Source organism: Lycorma delicatula, chromosome 4, assembly GCF_047948215.1.
Source record: "Lycorma delicatula isolate Av1 chromosome 4, ASM4794821v1, whole genome shotgun sequence".
In the NCBI taxonomy this organism is placed as follows: domain Eukaryota; kingdom Metazoa; phylum Arthropoda; class Insecta; order Hemiptera; family Fulgoridae; genus Lycorma; species Lycorma delicatula.
Window position 1 is genome coordinate 39662860 of NC_134458.1, and position 20956 is coordinate 39683815.

Below are 20956 nucleotides of genomic sequence, written 5' to 3' on the forward strand. Positions count from 1 at the left end.
TGATTATTTTACTTGATTTTTCAATCAAGTAAACCATCATTTGTTGGCATGCACCTAATTTAACTATACAACACAAGGTTTAGTAAAACTGTGACTGAAGAGTGAGAGTAAAGGTGAATTGAACAGGGACATTATAATTTTTAAGTACATTGTACAAGGTTCATTGGTTTTAGAAATGCTTCCTATTAATTGACAAAATCCTAAAGCTTACTTGGACTTTATTATCAACAACTCAGTTTAGAATTAATCTACAAAAATCTACTATTGAAAACACCTATTGTGTTATAAATATTTTAAGGCTTCCTATAATCTTTAGATTCAGGAGCAGCAGACGAGGGTTAACTTTAATGGCTCAGTCACTAGTCTGGAGCTTTTCTCCAATACATGGATAGGAAACACAAGTTCCTGTAAGGGATGACCTGCCAGATAGTGTTACACAAGGATCAAGATTTGTGGCTGACATAATTACATGGTTCTTGTCTGAGGAAGACAAGATGAAAGATATGGAAAAAGGAAAGGCATGCAAAACAATCCAGAGGTGGAATGATGGGCGGGGGAAAGATAAAGGATAATCAACCCACACAGGTATAACCTCAAATTGAAATAGTTTACTGACCTGTCCAGGATAGGACAATACATTTCTTTATTGTACTTCACTCTATAAAACTAATTTAATAAAAAAAGTCTCCATTATAATACAAGATATTACTTAAACAACTTTAATGTTTAATAACATTATAAGAGAGAAGTAAAATAGATTAAATTTTGAAAATTTAATTTCGCAATATAAACATCTGTCTCAACAATAATCTCTGCTTAATTTTTGAGTTTAGTAATCATATTTTGTTTTTACCTAAAATTTACATTAGAATTAAGTAAGCTTAAACTGAAAAGACAAATATTTGGGCATCCATTAAAAAAAATGAACCTACTCATTTTTTAATTTTTAATAAAATGTTAATTGAAATCAATTTTGTTCAATTAATGTTAAATATGTTCTATTTTGAGTTGAATTTTGTTACAATAACCTAGCTCTACATATTGTATATTTTCAATGTATATTTTTCCAAAAAAAAACTATGACATAACCTAAGTATGTATTGTTTTATCTGTTTTAATCAGTTTTTTTAGATTTAAAAAAAGAGTAGGTTAAACACTTTTCTCAAAAGTTATGTTCAGAAATAACTGTCAAAGTAGAATTTTTTATGCAAAATTGAAAAAGTATGGTGGCTGTAATATTGAGCAAAATTGGATTTGTTTCAAGTGTTTTAACAAAATGAATTTTTGATTTCTGATATTGAATTTGAACCTAAAAGCAGTTTAAATTCATATCTTTTGCCCACATGACACAAAAAAATTAATGAAATGGCTCATGGCTTTTAAATGGTTGAGCATAGCTGTCCTAAAATATTACACATCTTAACAATCACAAAGGAGGTAACAGACATTTTTGCAAAAACATATTTACAAATTTACACAACAATCCAAAAGAAAAATCACTACATATTTATGTCAAAATTTTAGTAGAAAAAACAATCAAGCCCTTTTTTGTTTAAGAGTTCAAATTTTTAGATAACAGATCCCTTATTGACCAGTCATTTTCCTGAGAGTTGAGCTTGGTAATTATTTTCTTAAAGAATATCAAGTCACCTACAAAGATCTTATAATTAACACCCTTAATCCATCCTACAAAGAATTTAATAAACGCAAGTAGAAAGCAGAAGGTAGTTTTAAAAAATATTCCATATGCTGACTAAAATTATTAATGGCGTAGAAGCATTGTTGCCGCATTCAGCCCTGTTAACAAGGTAACTTTATGAGGCAAGTCATGTACATTATACACTTTTCTTTATATTCTCATAGATTTTCTCAACAGATGTTTGATATTAGTTCCTACTGTTGAGGATTGATTAACCTTTACGATCAACCATGCATATTATGTCTATACTTGATGTAAATTTTGATTATTATTCTATTCTAAAAATATCTATAGATACACATTCCCATTAACAAAAACTGGAATTGCTTATGATTAGTTTAAGATAAAACAATTTTTTAGCTTCACCTATTTTTCAATAATAGCTGTTTTTGGAAGCCAAAAAATCATGAGATACACAATAATATGCTTTATATAAGTCATAAAATGCACCAGTTTGTAAATCTAAAATTAGTTAATGCAATTAAAAGAACCTACAAACATTGAAACGAGATAAAAAAAAAAAACAATAAAATCACTTAACAACTGTTACTGTCTTTCTTTTAACATTATTAGTTAAAAATTGCATGTAAACATAATTATAAGCGGTTTCTTGTTAAGAATTAAAAAAAAAAAATTGGCCAGGCTGTAGGTGTGGTTTACCTGTGTGGTTACCAGGGATGAATGTGTTAATCAGAAAGTCAGTAACTGTAACTATCAATAGCTGGAATCTAAGAAATCCCCCTTAAAACAAATTTCAGTTATTCCCAAACTGTAACAGACAAATTTTTTTTCTATATTTTAATGACTTAAAAAAATTAAGGTTAGTCTTGGTTTTCATTTTTATAAATAAAATGTTAAAAATAAAAACGTAAAAAAAAAAGTTACATTATACCATATGCTCTAGATAGTATAAACTATGACAACAGAAAAAAAAAAATGTTGCATTACACAGTTCTTATAATGTAATAGTTACATTTCACTATAAAAAGTTTATAATTGATTATTTTTAATAAAGCATAAAAAAAACTGAATCTATGAACTGTAAATTTATAAGGTATTCCTTACTAACTGATGGTTACACAATACCCAGAACCTCTCAGGGAGTTGTAAACTGGAAATTAAAAAGGTGAAGTAATGAAAAATTGTCAATAGAGAATCAATATAAACAATGTAAGGTATGGTTACATATTGCAAATGAAATTTTACATCAAACCATCGGCTCATTTATTACTCAAGGACTGGTAATCAACTCTTCATTCAATTCAGATTATTTCTGATAAACTAATGATTTTGTTATCATATAAAGCATTAAAGATAAATTCTTTTCACTTACTGATAACATGGTATAAATTAAAATATACTATTCTGATATGTATGTAACAATAATAATTGAATACTGACTTTAGTTACACATTTATTTTATTTATGATGAATAGTTTTGGTCCTTCTTTCAGTTCATCCTCCCAGGAAAGTTAGATCATCCATTATCAGATATCCCAAGGGAAGGAGTAAAAATTCATTGTTAAGAATAATAATTTACATAAATCAGCATTCAATTATTATGTATAGTCACATGAAAACATGTGTAATGTTAACAATTTATACACATTCACCATTTTTAAAGCAAAATCTATAATTGAATCATTCTTAAAAACAAGGAATTTTTTCACCATACATGTAAATTAACATTTTATGATGTGGTTCTGTATTAAATATAATTGACTATACCAATACATCCAGGAAAGCATATTTTTGTATACTTACTTTATACTATTACTGGAAATTACCAACAGTACATAAATGAAGAGATAATTTAACTGTAATAAACTAGAACCAAAATTTTAATATTATTTTTCAAAACTTCATAACATTCACCAATATAAATCATTATACGCGGAAGTAATGTTAAAGACAGTTGAAAAAAAATTAAGTAACTCCAATATTACCATCGGAAACTTCTGTTGATATTCCTTTAAGAATCAATTAAACACAGGATATGTACGTATGTCAGATATTATCAAACCTAACAAATACGATCAAATGACAGATAATTTAATCTATGTATGTAACCACATCCAGCAGACGCATTTAAGGAAAGTAAACAGTACATAAATATATTAATAAACTCAAATACTTTACTAATTTAATCAATGGATTAACAATCATAGTACATTAATAGTTACGCATAAAAGACATTGTAATTGATATATATAAAAAAAAGAAAAAAAACTTTAATAAATAAAATTAAACAGTATTTTCCTTGAACTATAAACAGAGTTACTTATCGATGTTAACTATTTTTCAGTAATTGGTGTCACTGATCAGAATAATACATTTATATCATCGAAGATGGAAAGAATGATCTCAATTTAAATAAATGAAACATGGACTGGCATATTACAGGAAAGTACTAACAATTTTACATACATTAATAAAAATTAATAAGACTGATGACGAGACTAATCTCAAGATAATTTTCTTCAAAATCAGTCTGTTTTTAACAAAGTAAAAATAATAAAATTATTTTATTTAAGTGGATTTTCATTGATTTAAAACTGAACTGGCAAAAAACATAAATTACACTGAGCAACAAAGTTAATTTTTTGTTTGTTAAATGAGAGTGAATGGCCGATTCTTATAGTATTTTTTATGCTGATTTCAAATATGTAAATAAATTTTCTCTATTGGGCTCAGTTTTTTGTAATTGACATTTCTTTTGAAACAACAAATGTTTGGTGAACGTAATATAACAATCATAAATATGACAAAATGCATGTGATGCATTTTGTACTCACCTAAAATCTATTTCTTCTGGATTTTCTGCTATTATTTGCTGTAGGTAGATCTATCTTTAGATTCCAACAGTAGTGAGCTAACATTTTTGGGTTCCATTTTCCACTGTAAATATCTCCTGGTGAAAGCGTTTTCCATGTTCATCACTGATAGCGCTGAGATTGTTAGGAAAAAAATTCAAATGTGAAAGTAAAAAATGGATTTTGACATGTTATATAACTAAGCTCTTTGTAGTTCTGAAGGAGTTCACTCACAAGTTCTCTGTAGTTATGGGCCTTATGGTTTCCAAGGAAGTTGTTTACAATTTGAAATGATTTCCATGCAGCAACCTCCAAGTCATTCAAACATTCTTCAAATGCCAGATCACTCATTAGTTTTCTTATTTGTGGTCCAACAAATATACCTTCCTTTATTTTAGCATCGCTTATATTAGGGAATTTGTTTTTTTAGAAACTAAAACACTGCACCATTACCATCCATTGTTTTATCAAAATTTTTGAATAACGTTAGCTTAATGTGTAGTGGTGGAAATTAAAATTTTTCTGGTTTTACTAATGCCTGGTTAACAACATTCTTTTCTCCTACAGTCAGTACCTCGCTCTTTAGCTACTGCTCTTTTATGTAATGGTGTTTCCTATCCCTGCTGTCCCACTTGCACAAAAAGCAACAGAACTTAGTGTATCCAAGTTACAATCCAAGTAAAAGCGCTATTACTTTCAGATTTCCGTAAATATTTCTCATACTGAATCCTGTTTAATACAAATTTCATATTTTTATAAGACTCCTTCATGTGAACAGCGTGTGCTAATGGTATTGATGTGTATTTATATCCACTGAGAAGTAGAACAGGTTTCAAATTAAGCTTTGACGAGTCAATAAAAAGTTGCTGTTTGTAAGGATGATGCATATGTCCCAAAGCATCCAGTAAAGAGTCCACACCGTTACAGTATACTAAGTTTTAGTACTGAGAGAAGAAATGTTCAAATTCTGACTGTCTGTAACAGAAAGCACTTATTTTAGTATTTGGTTGTAAAAGATGTCATCCTTTCAGTCTTGATGCCAGTATTTCTGCTTGATTCTTTGATGAATTCAGATCATGAACCAGATCATTTAATAAGACTGATTAATTAAATGGGGTTCAGTATATCTATTTTCTAAAAAGTTTGGATCTCCTTCTTCATTGCCTGAAAAGTCAGCACAAGATTTGACATTTTCATCTTTAAGTTCCATGTTTCTGGTGGTACTGGAATTGGAAGCTCTTGGTTACATGGTACAGGCTGCATGGCAGAGGGAATATCAGGGTGTTTAACAGTACATCTAGTTTTAGCTGATGTCCCAATAATCTTCATTACACAAAAATAACAGTCTATTGTGTGATCCTTTGGTTCTTTCCAAACCATTGAAATTGCAAATGGCATGAGACAAGATCCATTTAGCCAACCAGTCAACGATGTTATATAAGAAGCACAGCAAATATGAGGAGCCCAAGATTTGTCCTGATCACCTAATTTTCATCCAAAATACAGTTCATACGAAGTTTTTATCACTGTAGTTATATTTCTTTTCTGAGACTTCAATGTTACCTCAACACAAATATAGCAGAAATTGCTTGGATGATTAATGCAACTGCAAGGCATTAATAATACATTATAATAACTAATATTGTTTGAAAAGAAACATTTTATAAGCAGACTAATTTAATAAACATATACTCATTTTACTGAATAACATAAACTCGCAAATATGAAAGCCAGATATAAAACTGTATGAGAACTCACACTTGAATGAGAATTAAAAATATTTCTCTAATTTGCATGACAGTTTATAAGTAAATATAATAACGACAGAAATAACTAATGAGTGGATGATACGATTATAGTAAGATAAAGATAAGACGAATGAGTCATATTCTTATTCATTTTAATTAGTGTGTAAATAATAAACATGATGACTACATCTAACAAATCAATGTGACAATAATTATGGGACTGTAATAATAAACAAAAATTATTTAGTTGATAAATAATACATCTCGATTCCCCCCCCCCCCCCCCGAGGGGAGAAGATCCCACCTCATAGCGTGTCCGGTCGCTACACCACCCCCTCCGTTCCTAGCCAGTAGTGGCTTTAACGGAGGACATCTTCTCGCCCTCAAACTGATTGTGCCACACAGCTTTCAGTCCAGGCCCCGGAGAGATGCACCGATGTCACGGAGTCCCGCGTGACATTCACCATCTTTCGTAGACCGCCGCCAAGACTCCCCACATACCACCAAGGCAGTATCCAGAGAAGCCCCGCCGACAGTATTGTTAGCTCATTTGTGCCCTCGTCGGAGCAATGATAAATAATACAATAAAATACATTCACAAAGTGCTATGCTTATGGAGTACATGCCTGATACTATCTGAAAATAAGATTGGTAGTTACAAAAAACTAAGCCTGACAATAATTCTGATTTCATAACTGAAATCAGCATGAAAAGTATTATAAAAATCAGTTATACACTATCATTTAACAAAATCACTGTTATTGAAATTTGGATACTGATATGAGTAAACATCAAACTGAACCAGAAAGAAATAACTAATTGTGATTAATTAATTTATATATTAGAAAAAAAAATTAAATTAAATATTAAAAAAGAATAATCCTATACATTAAAAATAAAAACAATGAATACATCTGAGGAAATACATTTTATTTTATAATCAATGAATTTTTGTGATTTTAGAATCAATTTTAACCTTTTCAAACCGAAAACTTCACAAGATACATTAGCCGCTAGCCTTATTTCTATATTTGCAAAACGTAAGTGTGCTTTTTTTACAGATTTGTATAGTATTTAAATGTGTATTTTTCTTAAAAGTCATGCTTATTTTCCTCTAATTTATTTCATTCAGTAATGTACTATGTCTGGTTTATTACTAAGACAACCAGTAGAGGTTCTTTTGTTTTTTTTTTCACATGCTACAGAAATATAAATATATTTAACAATGAAAAAAAGCCTATTTTTTTACAATATACTTTTAACGTATATTTGATTGTAGTGCACTGCCCAATAATGCACACATCAAATAAGCAGTGTGTGTTTATCATATCATTTATGACCATAACTCAAGGTGCTGCACTGTTGTGACAATCATTATATATACAATTCTAGGATTTTTTTCAGTTATATTGTTCTGAGTTTTTTTTTTATATTATGAATAATAGTACAAAAACTGTAACTATAACTTATAGCAAACAATTTAAAAACAGTTAAATATGCAGAGGGAAAAGCAACATTTATAAAACCATTGTATGTTCTAAGACTACAATCTAAAATAATTTGAATACTATAAAAAAAACAAAACTACACTGAAACTGATTTAGTAATATATTACTCTGAATTTCGATCTTCTAAAAATAGTGATGCTAGTAATATGCTACAATTTACATTAAATATACCTACCATCTACGTAAACATTCAACCATGTTACTTTTTATTGCATTCTGTTTTATTTAACTCCACTAATATTTATCAGAATTTTCTTTAAATCGTATCAAATTATTCAATGAAAAGTTTTATTTATACATAAAGCTTATAAAAGTAAATCACATGGAAATGTTTACAAAACAATAAAAGCAGCAAATATAAAAAATACATACAGGCACATATAACATAAATTTGTTTAGATACTTTGGTTAACTTTGTTTCAGCTAGAATCTGGCTCCATGACAATATTTTATTGGATGATTCAGTATTAAACTGATGAGCAAAAATATACAGCATTAATTTAAATGAGGTGGTTCCATGTCTGATAATATATTGTACTAAGACTATGTCTTCAAAGTTATAACACATTTGGACGCAGTTTGTTCCATTTGCATTTTGATAAATTATCATATCAGTATTGTACCACCAGGTTCCAGGTTCCATATCAGTATTGACCACGTGTGGTATTTTGTTTTTTCTTGGTTTATGATTCACTGAATTTTTACTGTATTTCTTTTAAGTGTATTATAATTTACTATGGTACTGTACTAATGTAGCATTTAAGATTGTAGATTTTAAAAATTATTCTTACCTAAACAATAGACTTTTTTTTCTACTTCTATGCAATCCTGCATAATAGTGTTCATATATTATAGTTTGCCACGAACTTCAACAGAAAAAAGGTGATGCAATGAATCTACAGAGATTCTATAGTAGTCAAAAAATTTATCTAGGTGCTGTTGTTTCAGCTTTTCCTGAAAAACTGCAAACCTCCTGTTCATTGAACTTTGTTATAATTGGATATATCCACCACTTTTTCATTCAATTACAGAATTAAAATTCAGTTTTACCATGATTGCGTATAAATAAATACTTGTTATTACAGTATGTATAACAAAAGACAACTGTCTGCAGAACTGAATGGTTCAAAATATTGTTCATGGAGAGAGACTGTTGTATTTTGATTAAATACAAAAAAATTTGTAAAACTATTTATATATAATATTTGGAGCCAGAGTGTACAATATGTTTTAAATCCTTTATTGTAGAATCATCCGATAAAATATTGTAAGTGGAGCCTAAAAATATTTTACTGTTCACTCTAAATTTTTACAATCACAATGCCGGAACTTTACAATGCTATGAATTTTTCAAATTTTTTTAATTAAAACTACAGGACGCATACATTTAACCAAATTAATCTAAATTATCTTATTAATGATCCATACGAAGGGCACTTTCTACTGCACAAGCCGGTGTTGAAATGTTATAATAATTATATATTACACATGTCTGTTCTAGGTTTAAAAAAACTTCTTATGTAATGAGATTGCAGTCATTTTGTGAAAATTATTATTTAATAAAGGTACATACAGTATAAAACAACTACTAGAATAAAATAAATTCAAAATTATCTAATGAAGAGACAATATGTGATCAGTCAAATATGGTAGAGAACATCAACGTAGAACCAGTATCTAATCAAGCTTATTAATCTTCTGATCAGGAAAAGCATATGTTACTATGCCAAAGTAGCTGTGGACATGCTGCTAAATAAATGTTTAGATAACACATAATATAAAAAACCCACATGATAAATAAGAATCAAATTCCAAGCATCTCCTGTAGATAACTTATTAAAATTAGATCCTAAATCTAATCTACTGCAAAAACTGAGGCTTTGTTTCACAGACTGAAGAACAATGGAAAACAAGGGAACACTGCAGACACAACTGTAAAATAAGTAGTGTTATAATAAAATTTTCCCTAGAGTTTGGATTTTAAATTGGATTAAATAAAAGAAAAAAATTACAACAGACTGCAGTATTTATCCAACTAAACCATTTATCTGCCTGGACTATTTTTTAAATCATGAAAATTTCTTTTATTAATTAGTAGTTTAAAAAAAATTACTCTTAAAAAGTTATTGATCCTTCTTAATTTCCGTACTTCATTAAAGCAGCAACAGACATATTTTTAAAATGTTCTGTAGTTTTTTTTATTGCAATGATTAAATAAATTTTTTTCATTATTATTATTAGAGTACAATAATAGTAAAATGATTTTCTTATGAATTAAAAGCAATGTTTTTGTTCTAGTTAAGTGAAGTATTAAAAGTTTTCAAAATTAAACTTCCTATAACTTCATACGGTACAGTTAAAATTTTTTTTATTTCAATGTTTGAAAATTAACATTATGCCAAACATTTTATTACAAATTTTAAATTTTAATTAATTGTTTGTGAAAAACAATATTTTCAGAATAAGATTTTCACAACTTAACAGTTATTGTATAAGATGACCCAAAAAAATGGGAACTTTTGAAATGTGTAGTGGCAACCATGTACAGTTGGCAGCACTGCTTTATGCAGAAGCAATCTTGACATTCAGTGATCATGGAGCAGTGTAATGGTCAAGAGCATGCTTTTGCCATAAAAATGTTTTTACAAAACCAATGATAGTTTGGAAGGTACACAGAGGGAGTTCTGATGGCATTACAATTTAGAGCTTGTTCCATCAAAACATGCGATAAAAACTTTGAAGAAAATGGATCGGCTCTGAAAAAGAAAGTGACAGGATACCAAGAAGTACTCCACACAATATTGAGGCTGTATGCGTTTCAGTCATACACAGCCCACGGCATTCAATTCATAAACAAGCAGCTGTGGTTGGGTTGTTCTGAGAAAGTGTTCGCCAGATTCTTCATTTCAACTTAAAATTTCATCCTTACAAGTTACAGATCGTGAAAGAAGTGAAGGAGATCGATCACCAATTCTGTCAAAAAATTATGGCAAACATTAACGAGGACAATGCATTTCTAGACAAGCTGTGAATGTCAAATGAAGCACATTTCCATCTCGCTGGTTATGTGAAAAAGTAGAACTACTGTTACTGGGCAGACAGCAACCCCAATGAAGTTCACCAACATCCTTTACATAACAGCAGGGTATGGAGCACAGTTTCATCACATGGGGTCATCAGACCATATTTTTTTGAAAATGAGGAGCGGATCATGACTGTTACTTCAAATTGGTATGTTCACATGCTGCAATCTTTTGTTCCACACGCAGTGAACAATTCCCCAAACCACCATGAAGCCTGGTTTCAACAGGATAGTGCAACATCCCCACAATGCAGGGCAATCAATGGCAGCTGTATGAGAATTATTCGGTAACTGTCATCTCAAGAATCGATGACATTCTCTGGTCCCCAAGATCACTGGATTTGTCAATTTAAGATTGTTTTTTGGGGATACCTAAGAGTGTGGTCTATAAGTCAGACAAAGACACTGGGTGAATTGAAACAAGCAATTCAAAATGAAATTCATGGCATCCTACCTGAGTTGTTGCAGCAATCAATGCGTAACCTCAACGGCAGATTGCATGCGTAGAGGATGCCCTTTACCTGAAGAAGATTACATCTACCTGATGTAATCTTCAAAAACTAATACTAATTATTTTTATAATTTGATATTTTTATATACATTATATTTTTTAATTGTAATGGTTAGGTTTCTCTCAATAAATCTTTTTGTTGCATTTTTCAAATGTTCCCACTTTTTTGTGTCACCTGTATAAGCATAATCTCATCCCTAACAGAGACAGAACATTGGATATCTTTTCCAGTAAGCTGACTGCTAAATAAAACTGTAACATCACGGTAAAATAAAAAAAAGTAGGTTAACAGAGTGTGCAGTAGATGATTAGGCAACTTAACCCTAAATGTAACAGAAATTATATATGAGTTTATGGAAAAAATTGCTGTTTAAAAGATATTAAATTTGAAAAACTAGATTATCAACATAATAACATAGACAAACTAAAAAAGCATTTTTTATGTTTTATGGTTTTTATCTTAGTTTCCAGTCTTTTATATTACGATACTTAAATTTCCATCACTCACAAGTAATTACTAATAATGCACAACTAATTGTTAACAACAAATAATTCTCTCCTGAATGAAAAAAAAGATGTTCAGTTCAGTAAGAAATGTAATATATTTGTCTTACCTTTTTGTATTGAGCATAATTAAATCTGCCATCCAATTATTTTTGTCTTCACTTGATTTTGCCACGAGTGTTACATTTGGCTGAAGTCTAGGTGCAATTTCAAATGCATTCTTTAACTCTGTAAAGCAATATAAATTTTATTTGCTAAACAATTACAGAATACCAGAACAAACATTTTATTACTTATGGGAAATAACAATATTTATTTCTTTATACACACACTTTTTTAATCAAAAAGAAAATATATTAAATTAATTTCTTAACTTTTAACAATATTCCATAAAATAAACTAATATGTTGAAGAAATTACCTGCTGCTTCTGGAAATTTTTTTTTTGTCTAATCAGAGTAAATTATTATTCTAATAGAGTTGTTAGCCCTTTCAGAAGCACAGGTGGAGATTTTCAAGCAGTAATTTACAAAGGAACACTACTTATGACCTGATATTTGAATTGAAGCAGATAATGGTCTTCAACAAAGATGCACATAGTGGATCCGCACTGTTATGCGAGGAGTATATGTAAACACATACAGTTACTATTTTATTGAGAGGCAAGATGGTTATCATGTGGAAGATTTTTGAAACTTGTTTATGAATTAAGAGATGAAATTGCCATTTTTCTAGAAGAGGAAAACTGACTGGAAGCCAAGAAGTTTCGACATTGTTTATTTGTGATGGAATTTATCTACTTGATCTACATATTTGAGAAATTAAAATGCCTTGAATTTTCAACTCACTGCAAAAGTCGCATTATTTTACTAGTACCACTGGAACATGACTGTAAACAGCAGTCATGTTCCAGTGGAACTGAATTGTTATATTGAAAGTTTAAGTCCAGTGGAACAGGACAATGTCTTTTTGATGTTTTTTTATGAAGCTACTAAAAACTATAACATAGATTAGGTAAAATATATGTATAAATGTAGTGATGGTGTAAAGGCAAAAGGACAGTAGATCTCCAAAAAAAATTAAAAGATGTCTTATACTAAGGGCAGAATGAACATGCACTGCTTCCTTCACAGATATGCTCTTGCCACAAAAAATATGCTGGAAAATCTCACACAAATTCTTTGTAAATCTGTAAAAATGGTTAACTTTATTAAAAGTTGACCATTACAGAATAGGTTGTTGGTAAAACTATGCGATGAAATGAGTAAAAAGAAAAAATCTCTTCTTTTCCATACAGAAGTCAAATGATTATCACAGGGGAAAGTGTTAATCTGGTTATTAGACTTGCAAGATGAATTAATAACATTTTTCCAGGATAAACAAAGGCCATTTTCAATGTTTTTACAGAAAAAAAGAGTATACGAGTATGTTGGTGTTGGCTTACTTAGCTGATGCATTTTCGCATTTAAATGACGAATGTGAATTTACAAGGATGTGATAAAAACATTTTTTTAAATGACAGACAAAGTTCATGCTTTCATTAAGAAGCTTGGTAACTTGATTATTTGTCTTCAAAGGAAAAATTCTGATAAGTTTCCACTCACTTCTAATAATACTGAGAAAATTTTGAATGAAAAAGACACTATTATTCATCACAGTTTGGGTAGCATGAAAATGGATTTGCTTGGGATAAAAATTCAGTTGGCAAGAGTATTTTCCCAAACATAAAAATTAAAAATGATTTCTTCAAGAGATAGGTACTAAATCTGGGTTGAGAAATGCTGTATTAAGACATTATCCTCCAAAAATATACTGATCATGTTAAAGAGATGAATTTTTGTGGTACTTAACATTGATTTTTTTTTATTAATTCATCAAGTGAATTAATTAAATTCTATTCATTAAAACTTTCTTTTGCTGCTTTAACATAGGGAATATGAGTTGCCTGCCCTATAACAGAAACTACAGTATAACAGAGTTGAGCTGTATAGAGGAATCACTAAGCTGTAAGAAATTCAGAATATGAAATATCTTGTAAAATTAAAAAAATTCTAATAAAAAAAGTAAAATATTATTGAAACAGTTTAGACGAGTTTTAACTTAGTTTCTTTACATATTTTTTAATTCCTGTAAATTATCATAAAAAAAATAGATGAAATTAATATGCATTTGTCAAAATGTATTGAAATCAGTGTTATTTCTTTACATATATATTATTAATATAAATTACTGTTTCTACAATGCTTGTTTTTTATACAAGTAAAATAATAGTAATTATATAAGGTAAAAAAAAAAATTTTAAAGTGAAAACAAAAACTTAAGTAAAGTAAAATTATATGCTAGCCATTTCACTGAATTTACTTTATATTTTTAACGTAAATGAATAAATGGTATAATTAATATTGTGGATGGTGAGTTTATGATGTTTTTTGAAATATATATATATATATATATATAAATATAATGCAGCCGATGATGCGAATCAAGTTCGTGAAAGCGCTTCTGCTTATGTAATGAAATAAGGCAAGTCATCCTATTTCAATTATTCTGTACTTGAGGTTCATCTATTAAATACAAATTAATTTTGCTATTTATAGCTGATGAATGAGACTATCATATTATATGATTTTACAAAAAGTAAAATAAAAGATAAGATACATTTTGTTCAACATTCCATTACAAATACTGTACTACTACTTTTTAGTTTGATACTATTGCCCAAATTACTAAAATCATCTAAATATTAAAGGTCTAAGGAAGATATTCTTACTTTAATGATTCATTCTTATTTTTTATTGAAGAACACCTTTTTGTAGGTACTTTAATTATCAGTTCTTTCATACGAAATACTGAAGTTTTAAAATTATATAAGTTGGTATAATAAAGGTAAAAAATTCAGAATAGCCATGTACTTTGTCAAACATTTACACATAACTAAATCTGAATAGTAAGAATATCTTCCTTAAAGTTAAGTTCATCAGTTTGGATAACATATTCGCATTATATAAAATTTACACTGCTTGATCCTGTGTATGCAAGTATCTGCAAGACAGCATAGTTTTTTTTTTTATTACTGCATCTGTAATTAATTTTGTATGAGAGTTTAAGTTACAACACTGTTTTTCTTCAATTTTAATCAATGTTGCTAGTATAAATTAAATTAAAACCATATAAAAGATTTTATTTATGAAAACTGATATTTTTTCTCATGAACGTGACTCATTAAGTACCATTTAAATTTTAACAGCTCATCAGAAAAACTTCATAACCTCCAATTTCACTCTACTAAATACAAATAAATTAATAATTAATCAACAATGACCAATTTAACTCAAGGATTTTAACTGTGCGTTAGTGTATTCAGCTTGGTGAAAATATCAGGAAAACACTATTCAATATTCATTTTCACTAATATGTCAGGCATTTTTCCTCTTTCTTAAATATAATCTGTTACTGTGGTGGTCATTAGTCACTAATAAATGCCAAGAGCAAGCAGTGAAACTGAACTTAATGTTGTTTAACTGGTAATATAACGGTGTGAGCTTATTAAATATGGCTTTCCTTGTGTTGGCATTTCACTTTTACTTTACACCTTTTACCCTGAAACATTCCAGATGTTGTCAGTTTACCATTGACCACTGCAGTAATGGCACAAATATATATTTTTAATCACCAAAAAATTTACACTTTAATCTCTTTTTAGGCTAGCAACATTATTTACACTTTTATATCAAAACATTACATTTTTTTGAAATGAAATCATCAATTTCAAACTTTCTGAAATAACAAAGCTGTTTTTTTTTTTTTACTATATTTAATTAATTAAAATATCAATTGGATAAAATTTCAGTAAAAGCTCTTAAAAAAAAAAAATAGAAATCTGATATAAACGATTAAAATTAACAACTTCAATTAAGGATAAGAATAAAATTCAAATTTCTCCAATAAGAAATGAAAATTTAAATATAAAACTAACCATATAACTTATAATAATAACAATAGTAGCCAAATTTTAATAAATAAATGTAGTGTTATAATTTCTGTAAATTTATCATGTGCACTAATGTAAACTACATAATAAAATGACATAGTACGCATTTAATAAACAAACCTAACTACTATTTTCATAAAGTTGTACTAAATTTACCCAAAATGTTGCAACAGTTTATATTTTTAATTCTATAATTGTTTCAATCTTCCAAAAACTATAATCATAATATTACTGGAAGATGAAAACACATTATTTGAACACTGAACATAACATTATACTTTATAAAATAATTTACGTAATAAAAAAAGGAAAACTGAAAATTTATTTATGATATACATGCAATTTTAATTATAACTGCATTAATACCAAAATAATATTTAATGCTAGTAAAAAATTGGTTTAAAAGCAAGTTGTACAATTGAAAAGTTCTACAATAGAACTTTCATATATTCATTAATCAAGTTAACCATATGCTTAACAATACACTGTTTTTAGATTTCGGAAAATGAATGCCAGTATGAATATAATTCAATAAAAATCAATTATCACAAGCGTAAAATATGCTGCAAAATTATTTCATTAAATAGATATATTATTTAAAATCTGATAACTATAAATGAAACTGTAACTGTAATTTTATATACAATAAACCAACCAATTTAGTGTTTACTAGGTAACAGATGTTTTCTTCATACTAAATCATTTTAATATAAATTCACATATCCTGAATCAATTATGAATGATGTCATATGAAAATAATAATAGTACTGAGAGACTGAATGAATACTGTACTAGTCTAATTATTCTATGATCTACCCAAATATCATGTTAACACTATGCATATATATGTAACTTATAATACAAATCACAATACTGTAACAAGACTAATCAAATTCCATATCAATTTGTATGTATTTTACCTTTGATAATATATTTTGTCAGATGATAATATCTGAAATTTTTACAATAAAATCCTTACATTCAACTGTATAACCAACTGATTCAACATACCCAGAAATAAGGTACAGATATCAGCTTTGTATTGCATCATCAATAAGTATATTCTTAATTGTTGAATCACATAATACACAGTTAACTTCCATAAAACATCTACTAATAAAAATATATTTGTCTTAGTGAATAACAGAAAATTAAATTTCTCTTTTTACCATTTTTTTTATTTTTATTATTAAAAATCTTGGTTGACATTACATCCACTTTGTATCACATTCTGAAGATAAAATATCAGTGTTATTTATAATCAAAGTAATTAGTAACTACAATAAAAAAATAAAAAATATTAAAATGAGATTAATTTACTTTTTTAAATCTATGTAATGTAAACAGAAAAATAATATCCAGATTGTTTATAAAATTTGGATATTCATTTTTTTAAATTAATTAATATAACACTAAGAATATAAAAGTTATAAGGTATAAGTTATATTAATATAACTCTAAGAAATCTACCACAAAATATTATGTAAATAATTCTGAACATTGAAAATTCTATACAATAAAGTTCAGGTTACAATTAAATAATACAAATACAGTAAAGATTCTACTCAGAATTGATGGATGTGTAATCACTAGCATGCTGGCTTCTCAATCAACTAGCCTAATTTAATTTTAGCAACAGAGATAACATTTTTTAAATTTATTTATAACAAAGAACAAGTCACAGTATTATTTAAACAAAAAAAATTCTTTTTTTTTTTTATAAATATTCCACTTTTTTAAAAATATGTAAAAAAAAAAAAAACACTTTACTAAGATGATAACCCCTTGAAGCACTTGAGAATATTGTAAGAAAAATCAGAGTAAGAGTTTAATCAGATTATAAGCCATTTTAAAGGAAACCTTTACAGGATCAGACGTCACAGTTAGGACCACAAAACTGATTGGTAAGCAAGTGACCATTCCTTTGATAGACCAGCTACGGCACTCTAGAAACTGATACTACATCAATTTTCTAAAAACTACACCTCTGATCCATGAGTAATAACCTATATTACAACCCTAGCACAGATAGAACTCTTCTTTCCAATACAGAACTGCTAAACTATGAATATTTATATGTCCTGAGCAAGGCAGAAAAGTGCATCACTAACCACTTGAAAAAGATATAAATTAAAAAACATCTTGGGAATAGCTTCTGAAACAGTAAGTAAAGCAATTTTTGTGTATGAAAAAACCAGTTTTGTTCAAGTAGTTTCCTGCCATATTTAACAGACATCATTCAGCAAGGTTTACTTTAACACACTGTTTAAATTAAACAGTGGAAAATTCAGGTTTCCCTTTAAATTAGAAACTGCATGCAGTTTATATATTGAGTGGTAAAACGTAATGGTAAATTAAATTTAGGAAACCAATAACAAAGTAATCTATAAAGAAAGATATTTTTTCCACAGATTCACAATACAGAAATTTTTTCCAGAGATTCGCAATACAGTCACCTACCATACCATAGAGTACCAAAAGCCAAAATAAGAATCTATATTTCTGAATGTTTGGAATTCAATGTTGGTCAAGAAACAACAACCAATCCGATTCTGAAAGAAAAACTGTGGAAAGAATAACATGTTCCTAGGCTGCACTTAATTGTACGTCTGGCTTTATTAAGTGATGGTGACTGACTGCCAATGTCTTGGTTCAATACGCATTTTTCATTAACGAGAACAGTAGTAACTAATTTTGATTATTACGAGGGTTATTGAAATATAAATCAGAATTTTACCACGCAAACTGAGGAAGAGCACTGAATGTGGTGGGGCGCTGTGGGAAGTTAGCGCTGAGGAAAGCAACCAGTCAGCTACCCATAGGTCATGTTCTCATGTCAGTAGCAGAATGTCTAAGCAGGCAGTACCAGCATTTGTATATCATACTATAATATTATAATCATATTTCTTGTTAACAAAGGTATCAAATCCACTGGAATTTTTATTCAGCTCCAGGCACAGTTTGGAGATGCTACCCAGTCAAAAACTCAAGTGTCTGAGAGGGCTAAAAAAATTTTGAATTTTGGGAGTGAGTATACAATGTTTTCAGGTCCTCTTGGATACAGCAAAGTGTCGGCAAGGCGGGTTTCACATCTTGTCACTGCAGCATAGATGTCTGGAAAGACATCTGTCAGTGGCTTTGGAATAATTTTGAGGAAGGAGAGGCATTTTTGGATTGTATTGAGACCTGTGAAAAAACATGACCTGCACTACACCCTAGAAAGCAAGAGAACAAGTATGGAGTGGAGGAAAAGTGGGATGGGCACCAATCAAAGCCAAGAAACACTTTTCAGCTGGAAAAGTTCTGACAACTGTGTTTTGGAACTCAAAAGCTGTGCTGGTGATTGATTTCCTCCATGAACGAAGGATAATAAATGCAGCTCACTACTGCCAGTTGTTGGATGTCAGGGCTGCTTATCAGAACAAACGATGCTAGCAACTGATCTGCAAATTATGATTTTCTTCTCTTATGATTATTTCATGGATATGGATGCCCATAATACGAGGTGTAAAGAAAAATCAGTCTCATTACTTTATTGTTGCACCTCGTAGTTAGCTTTTAAAAAATAAAATATAAGTAAGTTAAATAACAAAAAGGTTTATTTATTAGTAAATTTAAATATCTAATTTTCAAATGATTAAAAATAACAGTCATCAAGTAAAGGTTACCATTTGAACAGCACTGTAACTGTTAATAAAACTGGTCAACAGACAGTTACAAACTGGTTTAACAACCATTTCTAAGATACTTAACTTATGACTAAAGAAAAAACTATCAGGTAATCAGGATTTAAATGTTTCACTGGTCTACGAGTCACAGAAATGGAATTTCAGAAACACGGTTCAGACTAAAAATTATTTTTTAAGAATTAGAGTTGATTGGACCTTTCACAAGACTAATATTTTATAAGGAAAAGATGTGAGTATATGGTAAGAGCAAATATTTCACATAAAGTAATAAAAATATATGTGCAAACACTCACTAATGTAAACTAATTAAATGAACTAATACTATATCAGTTAAAATAAGTATTATGAAATACCTTCTGTATCTTGCTTGTCAATGATTTCAACTTTCCTGATGAGAAATTTTTCTTTTAACTTATATTCTGCATTGGCTGAACTTCCCAAAGGTGCAGAAACTGATACAGATGTTCTTTTGTTGTTTGATTTGCATAAAATAATAACACCATCAAAAAGAAACACTCTTCTTTCAGTGACTCTACGACCATTTGATGTTACTTTACCCAGAACATCCTCTGCAAATCAGGCACAATGTGTAAGAAAAGCTAAAACAATAGCTACAACATTAAAAAAGCAGAATTTATTTAAATAATGTATAAATAAACAAAATAAATTAAAAAAATTAAACTCTGATAAGCAAACATAAGATAATGACTGAGGTCAGAATGTTTATTAAGTTCTGTTCTTTGCTTCAATTCCAAAATTACATTATGCTTCTAGTTCAATATGATATTTATATTACAATTGTCCTAATGAAGAAAAAAGTTTGTTCTTAATATTTTTTCCAAGATACTTTCTTATCTTTAAGATTAGAGATGTACATGAAGTTTTACATTTGCATAAAGCAGCATTTATAAACATAACTATTCAACATGCTGACAAACAACATGTGTGATAAAGTCATTTAGCAGAAATATATTCAGCGTACGACAATTTTAGAACCAATTAGCAACTGTAGTTATACTCAATTTTCTTGATTACTTTCATTCTAAGGTAGATTCTTTTTAATACTAAAGTCTTGGGCTAAACAAAACTGTTAAATTAACAGGTAAGTTTAATTACCACAAGTTTGTAGAATTCTCTTCGAGATATTTTAATTAAAAATATGACATACTTGCATATACTTCTCTTAATGTACAGTAGACTCTTGACTATCCGGCCTAGTTAAAATATAATAATAATTATCCATAATAAATTGAGGAATAATTTACTATGCCAAGGAATTACAAGTGAGCATCTGTTACAATCCTTCTATGTGCCATATGCATAACACAAGTTGAGACAAGCAAACCGTAGATTTCCCCCAGCCTGCTCTTCTTTTCGTCAGTTGTATACTGGATGTCAACAAGTGCAGAATG

The 20956-nt window shown here is 28.9% G+C and overlaps 1 protein-coding gene across 1 annotated transcript in view; it reads right to left on the reverse strand.

Annotated features, from left to right (window-relative positions):
- Window positions 1-20956, reverse strand: part of LOC142323302 (protein son of sevenless-like) — a 177823-nt gene that overhangs the window by 59583 nt on the left and 97284 nt on the right. The window contains exons 11-12 of the mRNA XM_075362767.1: window positions 19898-20113; window positions 11976-12093 (exon numbers count right to left, since the gene is read on the reverse strand). Coding sequence (XP_075218882.1) covers window positions 11976-12093; window positions 19898-20113 — 334 coding nt within the window. The remainder of the gene's footprint in view (window positions 1-11975; window positions 12094-19897; window positions 20114-20956) is intronic.